Source organism: Rhea pennata, chromosome Z (genome assembly GCF_028389875.1).
Source record: "Rhea pennata isolate bPtePen1 chromosome Z, bPtePen1.pri, whole genome shotgun sequence".
Taxonomy (NCBI): domain Eukaryota; kingdom Metazoa; phylum Chordata; class Aves; order Rheiformes; family Rheidae; genus Rhea; species Rhea pennata.
In genome coordinates, this window is record NC_084702.1 from 16,951,651 (window position 1) to 16,967,969 (window position 16,319).

At 37.5% G+C, this 16,319-nt stretch overlaps 1 protein-coding gene across 1 annotated transcript in view; it reads right to left on the bottom strand.

Annotated features, from left to right (window-relative positions):
- The window catches only part of GLDC (glycine decarboxylase), a 40,857-nt gene that overhangs the window by 16,970 nt on the left and 7,568 nt on the right, over nt 1–16,319 (bottom strand). The window contains exons 3-12 of the mRNA XM_062599962.1: nt 15,145–15,280; nt 7,048–7,212; nt 6,021–6,098; nt 5,186–5,333; nt 4,780–4,976; nt 3,893–3,989; nt 3,019–3,124; nt 1,366–1,505; nt 962–1,042; nt 328–425 (exon numbers count right to left, since the gene is read on the bottom strand). Of these exons, the coding sequence (XP_062455946.1) occupies nt 328–425; nt 962–1,042; nt 1,366–1,505; nt 3,019–3,124; nt 3,893–3,989; nt 4,780–4,976; nt 5,186–5,333; nt 6,021–6,098; nt 7,048–7,212; nt 15,145–15,280 (1,246 nt within the window). The remainder of the gene's footprint in view (nt 1–327; nt 426–961; nt 1,043–1,365; nt 1,506–3,018; nt 3,125–3,892; nt 3,990–4,779; nt 4,977–5,185; nt 5,334–6,020; nt 6,099–7,047; nt 7,213–15,144; nt 15,281–16,319) is intronic.

Below are 16,319 nucleotides of genomic sequence, written 5' to 3' on the forward strand. Positions count from 1 at the left end.
AAAAACATCTATCATCATTTACCCACAAACATTATCACTAGATATGTAATATAAAGGTTCTACTAAGTTCAGCAATATTACATGCTGAAACTCTTGCTTGTAGGATGTAGCAGACTAATAGACAAACACATGACCCAAGTGACGAAGAGTATTGTTTTGTTCATTTAAAACTTGAAAATCAATCTAAAAAAGCTATCAGATAGTTTTAGAGTAATGCATGACCCTGTCCATATAGATGTGAAACTCCAGCTGACCACTGTACAATTTATGAAACTGAGATACTTTCTGCTTCCATTAAAATATCAGATATACAGTAATTTCACAAACCTGTTGAAAACTTGATGTGTCAAGAATTTGGAAGTTCTCTTAAATGGAGTGCTGAGAATACCTTTGGTTTCCTCACCCATACCCTCAGCAACTAGTTCCTTTGACACAAAGAAACACAAAGTCAAGTATCTTCAGAGATACTTCTTCCCACAATTATCATCAGAACTCACTTACACTATTAGCTTAACACAAAATTTAGACTGTTCTTTAGATTACAAACTTCATTAGTATACACACCTGTACATATCTAGCATATCAACAGCTTTATATTAAAGAGGATGGGATCTCAGCAATACATATCTTGGAAGTGTTGCTGATAAATGTCAAAGGTGTGCAACAAAATTCTAGCAGGAGAGAAATAATTGACCACTATGTCCCAACCCTCACAAAACAACTAACGGGCTCAACACAAGTTGATCCAAGGAATTAAGCATTGTAACCACAGAATGGCAGTGCTCGGTTACATAGATCATTTTCATCTCATCCTATCTCTTTCTTCAAGGGAAGATTGGAAATTGCCAGTATACAACAGTCATGCTACAGGGAATCACTGCCTCGAAGAGCAGTTCTGGTTTTCACTGAGTTACTGAAACGTTCAGATGAATTTAATCCATACGATCTACCGTCTACTTACGGCTGAAGACTCACAACCAAAAATCCATAATATGTCATCTAGATCTTTCTCATTTACAGTTTCATCAAGTGATACTCCAAACTACAGATAAAAACAAGAGTAATTACTCAGAGCTCTCAAATCCAGGGGTATTGTGCTTTGCATTTAATAGCATATTTAAAGTGAAGCAAACAGATAATCTTTTTCAAATAGGCAAGAAATGGACAGCAACATGTATTTCCAGAAGTTTAGTGCCTCACTTCATAATTTCATTCTTTATATTATCCTCATAATTGAATGAGGTATCTAAGCCAATTAGCAAGAGGACTTAACTACTTTTGTTCCATTTAGCACATGTAATGACAAGAAACAATGTAAAAAAGGTAATGCTATAAAAATTTTTATAGGTTTAGAGATTTGCTTACTCTGCCATCACTATAAGTCCGAAAATTTATCTTTCTGAGAGCTGCCCTCTCCAAAACTTCTTTGACTGAGCATCCACATGTGATCGTCAAGGTATCAAAGAACAGATCATGATGTAGTTTATGACCAGCTCGTCTGAGACCTATAAAAAACAGTTAATTCTATTAGCTGCTATATTGCTTGTGTATACAATACTGCCATAACAATGCTACATTTCTCTTAAGTAAATGCTATTAGATGATAAAGCAAGACATTTCCCTTGTTTATATAGCAATGAAATCACCAGCTTTCTACTGTATGTCACTCTGCATGAAATGCATCTAAATCAGGTTGAGACCTAATTAATAATACATATAGAATCTACAATTCTTCCTGATACATCAAGTTTGCAATATACCTTGGTAGCAGAATTGGTATATGAATGGAATAAGGTCACAAACCCACAAGGCTTGAAAGAAAAACAACATTATATAAATGGATATAGCTATCATAAAATTTGGCAAAAGCAGTCAAGAGGCTTAGATTTTTACACAGCAGCAACAGCTCTTCAGACTAAGCTGGCAAATAAAGCATAGGTAATTTGGGCAATCCTCCCTCAGTTCCCAGGACCAGTCTTTTTGAGAGCAACAGTAGCCATGCTGGTCAACAGCATCCACCAAGGCACTGCACCCCTGCCATCACCATTTACTACTACAGCGTTCTTCAAGCTTGTGAGAAGGTCAAGACCAGTCTGTGTATGTTACCACCTCAACCAGCTTAACACAACTGTTCTTACTGTTTTAGTACAGTTAATCTTCACTCATGGTATGGAAAGACATATTCTCAAGTAGTATTTTTCACCAAGGGAAGCAAGAGGTTTCCTGCAGTTACACTGGTGTGAACTTCCCCAATATAAAAATCAATGCTTGCTAGAACCCCCTCCAGTTATTAATAAAATCCATTGGTCAAATCATATGGAGTACGATTGTCATTGCTTTCAGTGACCTTTCAATACATGCACTGAAACCCTCTGCTGATCACAAATATTTTTATTAACAGCAGCAGTTGCACTAGATAAATAGTATGTTTATCCAGCTGTGCAAGATTTACTTTTTGAATCCAGACATTCTTCAGACACCTGTATTGCAGCCATTTGTACAAAACAAGAGAGAACTATTCAGTGAGGTTTTGCTAACAAAGCAAAACAGAAATATTTTGTGCTCTCAGACAGCTATTACGTTTTGGGACCTCAGTGCTCATAGCACTATGATTCTACACCCAGTTTAACTGAAATGTTTCTATTTCTTTAATCTCAATTATTAATTATATTTGCAGATGTTAGTTATATCCTGTGCAGATTGCTGTAAACCAGAATGATATAAGTGATTACACCTGGAAAACAGCATTTGAATCTTGTCAGCCAGAGACTTGCTATGTAGACTTCTCTTAGTTTCCTAAGGAAATAAATACTTTCAAACTCATATCATATGGCTGCCTTATTCTTGGATTTCATTGGCAAAAGAATATAAATATATTAGCTATGGATTTTGTATAAAATTGTTATCTCTATAGTTGAGAGCTAAAACACATCACAGCTCTCAAGAGACTGATGGATGCTGTTTAAGAAGGTATAAGGAGTTAAGATCAATTTCTGTAATCTTCACCTATAAACTCACCTTCAGCCAAGATTAGAGTAGCATTATGTACCCGCCTTGCAATATGCCTTAATCCATCAGAACCATGGTAGACACCAAACATGGCTGCCATGTTAGCAAGAAGAGCCTAAGATCCAAGCAGATTTTACAACATTATCACAGTTTATTTCATGTTAGTTTAGCAGAAAGTTTCCTTAGCACCCAGAGACTGCTATATTTCCTCAGCTGATGTTACACTTGACTACATGTAGCCCACAAGACAAGCAATGGGAAAGACAAAATATTGTTATGAAACTGTAAGCACTGATAAATTAATGTCCTTTGAAATTTAAATATTTCAATAATTAACATAAATTTAAACAACTTCAACTACTACTGCATCTTACAGAGTGAGTATTTGAAGAATCTCAAGAAAAAATAATCCAGGAAGCTCATTATTTGGGCTTGCTATATAACATTTATGAAATATCTCAGGAATGCTAAGTAATTACTAAAACCTTCTCAAAATAAAGCACAACATTGAGAGCATGAACAAAGCATTCATAGGAACAGAAAAATTTTTAAGCTTGTCAGGGTGAAAATATGTGGATACATGCCAAAAACAACTATTTGGAACAATTACTAGTTTAATCATGACATTTTATTGTAAAATAGCTATTTGGTAGTGTAATAAAATAAAACTTGATCAAACAGCCATAATTTCTGGTTTTCTACAAGTAATCTTAGAATTTCAAAATGGAATTTTTATTTTGTGTGGGCAATTTTCAGTTGTTAGAACTCCCTTTGTTAGAACTCACAAAAGCAAAGCTAACTCAAAGCACTGTGTTGTTACAGCTACAGTCTCATGGTTTAGCTACATCTTTTCTAGTGCTGAAAACAAAGTCTGACAAGTTACCTGTGCTGTACAGATATTACTCGTAGCTTTATCTCTTCTGATATGCTGCTCTCGTGTTTGTAAAGCAAGTCGATACACTTCCTTTCCATTTGCATCTCTAGGTCACAAAAGAAAATGTTTCTGTTACTTTAAATCATGGTAGATTAAGAGATGGGGCTCTGAGCTTGCTAACCTGAGACAGAAAGTTGCTGAAGTGAATAAACACAAGGTGGGTCAGATATGTCTCTGAACAGGCAGCACATGGGATCTGTACTCCCACGTGAAGCCAAATAGGACAGAGGGAACAGGCAGCTCTGCAGCCATTTGCCTCTTCCAGTGATGGTGCTACTAACAAGACAACTTGCTCCAAAGAGCTTTCTGGTGTCTCTATGTTTTCACTTACATCATACTTGGCTGATGTGTCTGATTAGGCAGAGCACACAGTGCATTTTCTGAGCAAACTACACCAAAACTTAGAGTGCTAGAAACAACTGTAATCATTTTAGTTAGTTAGTAACCCAGAAATAAAGCTGAACAAATGCCAAGAAGGATGTATTTTTTCTAACAATACTAGGAAAGAACATGCAGAATTTACATATCAGAATAACTCCTCCAACAATGTTGTATGTGATAAGTAAACAAGATCTGGCCAATCCATCATTTAAGATATCCTTTTGTAGAGTTACTAACATGTCGAAGCTGGATGGTAAGACTCAATCTAATATACTTTAATAGGATGAAAATTTTCAGAACAGCCACAAAAAAGAAAAACCCATCAATATATACATATACATATATATGTATATTATATGTATGTATATATGTATATTATATGTATATTATATGTATATGTATATAAGGTTTTGAAACTTTGTGAGTTCCTCAAAGACATTAAAGGCAGTCTTTACCTTGTAACTCCCACCATGCGGCCTGGCATCATTCTCACTAGGTTTTCCTTGACAGCAAAGAATGCTGCATGGGGTCCCCCATAGCAGAGCGGCACGCCAAATCTCTGGGAGCTACCCAGGACAACATCTGCCCCAAACTCTCCAGGAGGCCTCAAAATACAGAGAGCCAGAAGATCAGTAGCACAGCAGGCAAGAGTCTGAAAACAGAAGTGGGTAGAGCGGTCATTCTCTTTTCTGAAGGAACAGTGCTTGCAGTAGAGCTAAATTTGAACATGGTATACCTCGTCAGGAGCTGAAGCATAACAATAACCTTTGTGTGGTATCTCATGCAATATCTGGTGTCTACGTCTATGGCTGTTTAATGCATCAGACTGAAACCTGAATGGCCAAATAAAATTTACGTTACCCCATTTTGATGAGCTCTTTCAACCAGCTCAGAGAAGTCTTCCACCTTCCCTTCAGTATCTGGGTACTGAAATAATACACCACTGACATCCTTTCCAGTGAAATCCATCTCATGTGGTAATTTGAGCTCAGTAATAACACCAGTGTAACTGCAAAACAAAAATATGCAAAAGACAACACATTCAAGCTGCTTCCTGTCTTAGAGACATATTTAACATATTTTCATAGATCTATGATTTTTTTTCAGGGAAATTTTCTTTTTCAGAGAATTCCACCTGCTTTGCATCATTAAATAATATTGAGAGAATATGGTGTTGTGGTACACAGTACAGAAGAATTGCATTTTATTTCACCATCAGAATTACGGAGCAGAGCAGACAGTGAATGTACTACTTGATTTCAACATTTTGCCACTTTAGCAAATTTAACTTGAACACCCAATTAATATTGTATTATAATAGTTACCTCAAACTGTAAACTTAAAAGGGATTTAGCTTTCATTATAAAAGTTTTACTATCAAGGGTAAGTCATTTCCTAACTAAAAATGATTAGATTGAATTTAATAACAAAATATACATATTTGTCTGAAGAACTTAGAAAGAAAATTAAATATTTTCTTGTTGTCATATGTTAACTCTCTCTCTCTAAACATCTTGGATTACCTCGGTTATACTTAAATGGAAAAGTGGAAGCAATACTAAATATCATATTTATGTATTTATTTTGCAGAAAAAGAGTAATCCTACATCTCAAACACATTAGGCATGTGATAAAGCTATCAAAAGTGACTCGTGTAAGTGAAAATATAATGGAGAAAAATTGAGTTAAACATTACTTGGCTCTAGTCTGGACCACTGCTATTGTTTGAGGGTGGCATCGAGCATCTACATAGAACTTCCTTCTTTTATTGTGCCTGTTTAAAAGAAAAAAAGAAAAGAGCAACCATCAAGGATATATTCTTCTCCACAGAAATAAAATCAAAGGCCTTTTAAAATATGAGTCTTCCTAAACTAAAAAGCAATTATAAATTTTAGTTATCATAACTCAAATGTGATTGAATGAGAATCACATTCCCTTTAGAAAGAGAAGGTTCTTCTTAGACACTCAAATGATACTTATACATGGCAAAACAATTAAAACAGGCTATGTAGCAAAATCAGGAGCCAACTTAAACAGTAAGAATGCCTCCATTCATACATACTTTTTAAAATGCAAGCAAGAAGAATACCACTCTAATTTTTAATACAAATTCCCTTTTTTGTCCTGAATAACCAGTCGTGTGCCATCCAAATAGTGGATGTAGTGGAAGTAGTGGAATAGAGACTAACACATGACCTTACATCAGACTGATGTGTTGAACAACTGAATAGTTATACTACAACCTCGGCTATGTAACTTCCTTCAGGATATACATACTTGCACTGACCTTCAATAACGTCCCTCAGATTTAATTTTTGGTTTGCAGATCCCCCTCCAAATATCCCTACAATGAAGATCCCTGAAAGTAAATTTTGGTATACCAATATTAGGTTTACTATGGTGTGTGCGGTTTTTTTGTTTGTTTTGTTTGCTTTTTTCCAATCTCCTTTTAAGCAAAATTTGAATTTCACATCTTTACTGCTCATGGTTGCAAGAGATTCATACCACAGACAAACACACATGGCTGAACATTCACAGCAACACCAAAACCTTCTTTTGTGACTGATAACACGGGCCATGGTTGACCACTGATCTGCTCAGTGAAGAGGCCACGCTCTACTTCAGCTCACTCATCTGCCTAACCCCTGCATAAGTGAGATGCCTTTCCAACTCCCAGATTTCCCTCTGATTATGTAATTTAGCCATACATTTAAACATATTACCGATGACACAATTGCATGGCTTCTGCAGCAGCTGTCCCCTCATCCAGCAAAGATGCATTAGCCACATCCATTCCTGTGATGTCACACACCATAGTTTGGTAATTTAGCAGGCTCTCCAGTCTGCCCTGAGAAACCTCGGGTTGGTAAGGAGTATACTGGGTAACCCTGTAAGAAAAGAATTCTGAATTTAGATCTTTGAAAAGAAATGCATAACAGAATTATTCTGCTGGAAAAAGCATATATATTGTAAAGCACAATCATTAACACGAAAATCTGTTTTAAACCAGCTATTTTCAGAGAGTTGTAATTTATTCTCAGGCTCTCACGACAGTAATATTTTTCATATTGGTTTTGACTTAGTTCTTTACAGGATAAACTTTATCTCTTTCTATGAGTACTCTTTTTGGGTGGGGAAGACCAAGTGGAAATTGGACTTCAAAGTTGCAGTCAACTGAGTGTGGGAGAAATGAGTCAAGTCACAGTATGTGAATGAGAACGCTTCATTCAGTCATACTTAGGTATTGTTGTTATCTTTCAACATACTGTTTCTAAAGTCCTTACTTTTACTGAGTATTCTCCACTCCTATGGGAGAGAAGGCATGTAGCACCTTGCAGGGTCAAGCTCAGAATTATGCCACTTCTTGTAAAATTACAACTTGCATTTTTGCTATTGGAGAGAAGAAAGACTGACCCGAATTTTACTTGATATCATTGAGAGAATAAAGGCATAAAGGAAATACAAATTACTCCTTAAAGACAGCCTACAGCCAGGGAAACACCTCATTAGAACAACAAAGGGGAAAATAAATAAATAAAGTTGCACAGCATGCTGTGAGAAGGCCAGAGACACAGCGATGAAAGGCAAAAATAGAGATTAGACTCTCTTTTCACTTCCAAAACTCTAGGGTCCTGGATTTCAGCGTGCATTAGGCCAGATTTTATGTTACTTTGAATCCAGAGGAAACTCCAGAAACAAGTGACAAGTAGGAACATGCATAGCCATAGTTTTTCAGTTTTCTCACTGAAAGGATGCTAGTAAGCTCTGGACCTTTGAAAGGGCCTTTCACGATGCATGAGTGAAGGTATCATCTTTCAAGAGACACTGAAGAACTTGGGAGCTGAAGCCCCATATAAAGTTGAAAGGAGATAAAAAGACAGATTTTTAAAGGACATTAGTTAATATTTGACCGAATAATCAGCTACTAAAAATGAGGTATTAATTAAGGGTGCATATACATGCTGTATTTTTTCATTTCGACAAAGACATTGTGCTATTAAACCATTACTAATTAAGGACCGGTGCAAAATGAGAAAAGACAAAGGGAAAAAAATCCGTAGTGGAAAAGTAACATCTAGTAGCAAAAAATTACACCTTACATTAACCTTGGGTGTAAATTTTGCTAGAAGACTTTAAAGTTCCATCTGTTCATATTGTGCAAATTCTTTCTTTATTTTGTTTTCAAGGATAAAGCAACTTTCTTAAGATGTTGTTAATAATAATGATGACACCATCCAATACTAGTGCAAATTTTCATCCATTTTAAGTGTTCTACAGCACATGGTGAAGACATTTAAATTACAAAGAGATTTGTTTATAAATATATATTCATATATATATATATATTTTTTTTTTCCCTATAAATATATAGGAAGGGTGTCCTGCTGGACCTTGTCCTTACCAACAGAGAGGGGCTGGTTAGAGATGTGACGGTTGGGGGCAGCCTTGGCTGCAGTGACTCCACCATGAGATGGTGGAGTTCAGGATCTGGCAGGAAAGAATTAAGGCAACAGGCAGGATAGTAACCTTGGACTTCAGGAGAGCAGACTCTTCAGAGACCTACTTGGAGGAGTCTCATGGGTTAAGGCCCTAGAAGGAAGAGGAGTCCAGGAGAGCTGGCTAATATTCAAAGATCACTTCCTCCAAGCTCAAGAGCAGTGCATCTCTATGAGTAAGAAGGCAGGATACCTGCATGGGTGAGCAAGCAGCTCCTGGCCAAATTCAGACAGAAGAAGAAAGTACACAGACTGTGGAAGAGGGGACAGGCTACTTGGGAGAATTACAGGAATGCAGCCAGAGCATGTAGAGATGCTGTGAGGAAGGCTAAGGCCCAGTTGGAACTGAGTCTGGCAGGGGATGTCAAGGACAGCAGGAAGGGCTTCTTCAAATACATCAGCAGCAAGAGGAGGACTGGGGAAAATGTGGGCCCGCTACTGAATGGGGCGGGGGCCCTGGTGACAAGGGATACAGAGAAGGCAGAATTACTGAATGCCTTCTCTGCTGCAGTCTTCACTGCTAAGGGCAGCCCTCAGGAATCCTGCAGCCTGGACGTGAGGGAGAAAGACTGGAGAAGGGAAGACTTTCCTTTGGTTGAGGAGGAAAGGATTAGAGACCTTCTGGGCAGGCTAGACATCCACAAATCCATGGGCCCTGATGGGATGCACCCACGGGTACCGAGGGAGCTGGCGGGTGTTGTTGCCAGGATGCTCTCCATCATCTTTGAAAGGTGCTGGAGAACTGGAGAGGTGCCTGAGGACTGGAAGAAAGCCAATGTCACTCCAGTCTTCAAGAAGGAGGACCCAGGCAACTATAGGCCAGTCAGCTTCACCTCCATCCCTGGAAAGGTGATGGAACAGCTCCTTCTGGATGTCGTCTCCAGACATGTGGAGGAAAAGCAGGTGATCAGGAGTAGCCAGCATGGATTCACCAACGGGAATCCTGCTTAACCAATCTGATAGCCTTCTCTGATGGAATGACTGGCTGGGGAGATGAGGGGAGAGCAGTGGACACTGTGTACCTTGACTTCAGCAAGGCTTTTGACACTGTCTCCCAGAACACCCTCTTAGAGAAGCTCAGGAAGTGTGGGTTGGATGAGTGGATAGTAAACTGGATTGAGAACTGGCTGAAGGGCAGAGCTCAGAGGGTTGTCATCAGTGGCGTGGAGTCTAGTTGGAGGCTCGTGGCTAGTGGAGTAGGCCAGGGGTCAGTACTGGGTCCCATCCTGTTCAAGTTCTTCATCAGTGACCTGGATGAGGGGACAGAGTGCCTACTCAGTAAGTTTGCCGATGATCCCAAGCTGGGAGGAGTGGCTGATACACCTGAGGGCTGTGCTGCCATTCAGAGAGACCTGGACAGGCTGGAGAGCTGGGCGGAGAGGAACCTCCTGAGGTTCAACAAGGGCAAGTGCAGAGTCCTGCACCTAGAGAGAAATAACCGTAGGCACCAGGACAAGCTGGGGGCTGACCTGCTGGAGAGCAGCTCTGCAGAGAAGGACCTGGGAGTTCTGGCGGATGACAAAGTGACCATGAGCCAGCAATGTGCCCTTGTGGCCAGGAAGGCCAGTGTTATCCTGGGGTGCATTAGGAAGAGTGTTGCCAGTAGGTCAAGGGAGGTGATCCTGCCCCTCTCCTCAGCCCTGGGGAGGCCTCATCTCGAGTCCTGTGTCCAGTTGTGGGCTCCCCAGGACAAGAGAGACATGGAGCTACTGGAGAGAGTCCAGCTATGAAGGGCTATGAAGATGATCAGAGGGCTGGAGCACCTGCCCTGTGAGGAACGGCTGCGAGAGCTGGGCCTGTTTAGCCTGGAGAAGAGAAGACTGAAGGGGGATCTTATCAATGTGTACAAGTACCTGAAGGGAGGGTGTCAAGGGGATGGGGACAAACTCTTTTCAGTTGTCCCATGTGACAGGACAAGAGGCAATGGGTAGAAATTGAAGCACAGGAAGTTCTGCCTGAGCATGAGGGGGAATTTCTTCCCAGTGAGAGTGACGGAGCACTGGCACAGGTTGCCCAGAGAGGTTGTGGAGCCTCCTTCTCTGGAGATATTCAAGAGCTGCCTGGCTGCAACCTTGTCTAACATGCTCTAGGTGACCCTGCTGAGCAGAGAGGTTGGACTAAATGATCTCCAGAGGTCCCTTCCAACCTTACTGATTCTATGATTCTGTGATTCTATATTTTTTCCTGAGAAGTAGGACTAGACAGTGTCTAAAAGACACTAACTCTCTGCCTGATGTTTTCTAACCATTTTTCTGTGTTATTTGTAAAATGACTTTCTAAAATTAACTTAAATAAATAAAATCTCTAAAGAGCATATCAAATGGCTCTTATTCAAAAAAAAAAAAAAAAATCTGTTCTGCTTAAGCTTGTTCAAATTGCTATTAATTCAAGTCCAGTAACAGCAATGTTGCAATGTTCAAATTAAAAAAAGAGGAAGAATTACTATTGTGACAACGAATATAAATGCTCCTTGTTCAGTCAAACTGGTGGAAAATAATCATTTTCAGTCAGTATTTTCTGCCTAGAGGTGTATCTACAAACATTCCCAAGTTAGCTAAGGCAGACTGGTCATGACACAAAAGAAATCTTCCATGAGAAACCAGAGGACTCTTTCTTGAGTCAGTGCCAGCTTTTTCAAAAGTCTGAGGGGAAATGGCTTTCGCTTTTGTAAGTTCTTTGCTTTAGTTCAGTTTTCTGCCCTTTACCACATCCTACTTTCAAAAGGATTTGTATAAATACAAACGTTAAGATACTGATGAATGTTTTAAAGGACTCTGAGGTAATATTATGTGTCCTCGGAGCCCCTGGAGACTGGGATCAACAGACTGGCAGCAAGGCAAGCAGTATCCAGGAAACACATGCTTCCAGCCAAAGGCTAGGCTGCTGATCGAAAGACCTGGCTGAGAAAGGAGCAGAAGTCCTCCTGCTTTGAAGATGGAATAGTTTTACATTCAACAAAGAAACAAACAGACTATACATTAACCACAGAATTAACAGTTACAGTTTCTTTATACTAAAGCCAGCTCTTGCTGTTACTTTGCCTAAAGTTTGGCAGATCACAAAAAAGATTCAGAAAACACCATCACCAAGTAGTACTCAGTGAACTAGTTCTTGGTTAGTTTTTGCAGGTATGTAGTCAGTAAGCCAAAGTCTAAACTTCATTTATTTCTGTTGTCATATGGGGGGTTGAGGGGTAGATAGAGAGATAATTCATTCACCTTAAATACTTGAAAATTGAAAACCACAGTACATGAATTTTCTAAATTATCTGACTTTTTAGAATTTTAGGACTGAATTTCATCAGCAAGGGCAAGATTGGATCCCTCCCTCCCTTCCCCCTGCAAGCCATCCATATTTAACATAAATACGCAATATATAAACACTGTAGTGTAGAAAAATATTGCAGCAAAGCTGAGCACCGGTGGCTTTCCAACTTGAAGTGATTCTACCTGACTTGCAAAATTCCCCAGTTCTTTAACTGTTTGTAGAGTTCCAGACATGTCACTTGGCACTTCATGATTCTTTGAAGAGTTGATATAAAGGTGATCCTGAAACTTACCCATCTATCTGAGAGCTGAATAGTCTTATGAAATGGCATGTTTATGAAAGACAATTTCAGTTTCAAAAAAGAAGCATAAAAATTCTAAATACTTCACACAAAAAATATTTTAATTTCCCGTCAAATTTGGCATGTTTGCTAGTTGCTTGTGCAATTTTCTGTATCTTTTCTGGAAGTAGAAATCAGTTACTTGGAGTACACATCTGACATTTTTGCAAGGTATGCAATGATTTTCAGGAGAGGTGAGTGCTAATTGCTAATGAGTCAGTCTACTGATGTAAAGATTGCTGATATCCCTGGAACATATTCTTATTTCTTTATTCTTACAAATTTAATATTTAGGGACAAAATAAGCAGGTGAGCTGTTTCAATTATTGAAATCATTTTTTTCTAAGACTTCCACCTAAGGTTAGTAGGGAATTATTAGTTACAGACTTCGCAGATACAAAATAACTAAGACCAAAAAGACAAAGGATCAAAAACAAGAGCCTCCCATCCTCCACCTTCTGCAAACAAATCCTTTTCTTAGGAAACTGGAATTGTAACTATGGCATTCTGTCAAGCAACAGTCCACTACAAAAAACTTGCAGCTTATTTTATAACTTTGAATCAGAGTGTTCTTTGGATAAAATAAATTGTCTGAAGACCATCTCCTCTAAGTATTTTCAAGTAGCTTCTTTCAAGAATACAGTTTCAAATGGGTTTAAGACTTAAAAGAGAAAGATAACTATGCTTTTTCAAAAGCTACCAATACAAGGTATTCTTGAATGCCAACTTCCCAGGCATTAATTAGTACTAGCTTTGGTCAGACAATTTTATCTCAAAATAATTCAGCTATTCAAATTTTTATTGTGAATAAAGATCTTGTACACCACTGTCTGAATACTTCAAAAAGCTTTGAAACTCCAGCAGGGCTGACTATTTTCTTAGCAGAATCTAACATCCAGGAAGATTTTCTGACCAAACTTCTGAAGAATGCAGTATGGGTCAATAGTCCCATTTCCAGCTGAAAATACATTTTGTTCTAAACAGTTTCTTCCTGAAATCTACCCCTTTTCTTCCTACCTCCTCCTACTAAGTCTGAATGTCATAAATACTAAAATGTCCTTCATTTCTGTATTCATACACTTTTGTGAGCAATTCTAAAGAAGGTCAAGCAATGAGAAGCAACAAATCATGTGAAAGACACAGAATTGAGCAGAAACAAAAAGCCTTAACTTGCAGTGTTTCCCCTGAAGCTGTAATGGGTAGATGTTAGTGTTTAACATACACATTTAGCAGATGTGCAAGAAGAGGCTTGACTTCTGACACACTGTCCATAAAAGTCTGTACGGCTAAGAAGCTTGCTTTTATCTCTCCCTTTCCAGCAAACTCAATTTACTTTAACCTTCTGCAGGTTTAGCTTTTAGCATTCTAGTTTGATTTTATAAGACAGTCCAAGAATAGATTTTTGAATAAACTCTCACAGGTGCTTTACTAACATCATATAATTTTTTTTAGTATCTAAAAACATGCAATTTATTTCAAGTCATTTACTTTAACCATTCTTATTTTTCACTCTAGCAATGCATTCTTTTTCATAAACTCCTCAAGTCTAAGAAGTGCAACTCCTAGAAATATCTGTGCCTTCTTGGTCAGTGTGCAACTTCTTAATTCAAAAGCCTGATGATACACAAATAAAACAAAGTGTAATAATAAACAGGATTGGAAGTTTATGTATACAGTTACCCACATGAAGTACATGTCAGTCGTTATTTGTAAAAATGCAGTATTTGGTTAACCTGATAAAAATAAAGTACTTAATAAACAATGAGTTTTACAGTAACTAATTTGATTCCACTTTTTAATTATCTCTTTAAACATTGGTTTTATTCAAGCAAAAATTGCTCAGTAACAAAGATGTTAATTATGATATAACTATAGTGCAAAAAAGGACACAGGAACTTCAAAATGAGACAATGCATGATATTAGCGCCATTCAGTCTGGTGGACAGAATTTCATTTTCATTTTTCTGATGTATTAATTCTGAGTTACAGATGTTTAGAATAACATCCAAAGCTAAATGAGTATTTATTACCAAGTTTTAGAACCTTTCTCCTGAAAAGTCCTTTGAGAGACAAAAAGCTTTTACTATTTAGAATAATGTTGCTCAAAATATATAAAGGAACACATTGAAAGATTTTTCCATTTTATGTTTTAAAAAATAGTAAAATTCAAGTCTGACAGACTGTTTTTTGGCTTATCCTAAACAACTAAACCATCAGTCTATTCAAAAAATAATTATCAAGCACACTATCAAGCTGTTCTCAGAAAACAGAAGACTGAGTTATTTGCTTAAAGAGAGGCATACTTTGTGGATATATGTTCACGCTTTTGAAGCTCTCTGGTCTCAAACAAACAAACAAACAAAACCTAAAAAACACTTGAAATTTCCAAAGCTGTATAAGAAAACCTCATAAGAAAACCATAATCAGAGTATTGCATAGCATTTTATTGTGTCCATAATCGGCCACATTAGTGGAGGAGAAAGCTCTTTAATTTTAGTCAGAATCTAGGAAAGAATAGTTTTATTTAGAGTTAAATCTGCATACTTCCTTTAAAGCAAATTAAAACATTATGTTTTAGTTCATAAGAAGTTTAAGCTGTGAACAGAAGTCATGGAAGTCTATGTAATAAGTAAAAATCTTTTATAGAATGAGATATAAGATGAAATTTAAGCAGGTATTCATACATATATATTTAATAAGGAAATCTTGTACATTACCATCCAGCATTCTCCAGTAAGTTCCGTGCAATGGGCTGAGGTACTGAGCAGTTGTAATAACCCATGCCAATATAGGACCTCCATATATCGTTCTTGCTTGCAATATTGTACAGAGTTTCAAGGATTTCATTTTCACCTAATTGAAAAAGTAATAGCAGAAAAGTTCAGTTACGTATAATGTTAGCACAGTTTTCAACTAAACTGCCTTGTATTTTTTTTTTAATGCAGTAAATAAATTCTATCAGAAAAAGATACCAAACAAGAACAGGAAAAGCAAAAAAAAAATCTGGTAAAATGTAATGGGAAAATTTAACTTCTACCAGATCTAACTCTGGTGGTTTTTTTTTTTTTGTTTTGTTTTGTTTTCTCTCTCTATGAGGTGACTTTTCTGGATGCAACTGGAAAAACATATTTGTTAACAGCTTCATTTTCAGTTTTCTTTCACATTAATCATATTCAATAGTTCCACCATAAATATTTCATTTTGGAGAATTTTTCTTTTTTTAACATTGAATAAAACACTGCGCATCCTAAACAATGTAAATGTCACTCGTGTCAAAAGCGCAACAACTGAACAATCAGAGGACTCTGACCAATGTGAAAGCCGTAACAAGAGAAATAGTTGGTGTTATGGGGAAGTGGCTTTTGGCTGCCTTTTGTTTGATGGCGGTCTTTGAATAGTTTCTTCCTCAGACACATAATAAATAATAACTCTACATTATATACTCTATTATTCATTGATCAAAACCTCTGATTTCAAAACTCATCATTGTTAAATCAATTTATAAATACATTTCTTGTTTTCAGTAAAATACTTCTTTCCCCCCCCCCCCTCCCCCCGGGGACTCTCAGGTCCTATATTCATCGAACTTGAACTCAGCAATACCCAAGGCAAAGTTTCTGAAATGTAGTAAACAGTTCCACTCCCCTAAACTACTCCTACAGAACTTATTTCAGACAAATGTACTTTGTTTATAGTGAGTTTTAACATTTTAAACCTCTTTCTCTCTGTCACTATCAAACAAATACTTTGATGAAAGGCATTTCCGTGCATAGCTTCTATATTCTTGCAGAACTGAAATTTCAACAATTTGTTTGGAAATGCTATTGCATTTGTTCATTTAAATCTAAATTCAGTTAAAGGCAGAAGTTGGATAGCACTTAACTTGCTCACT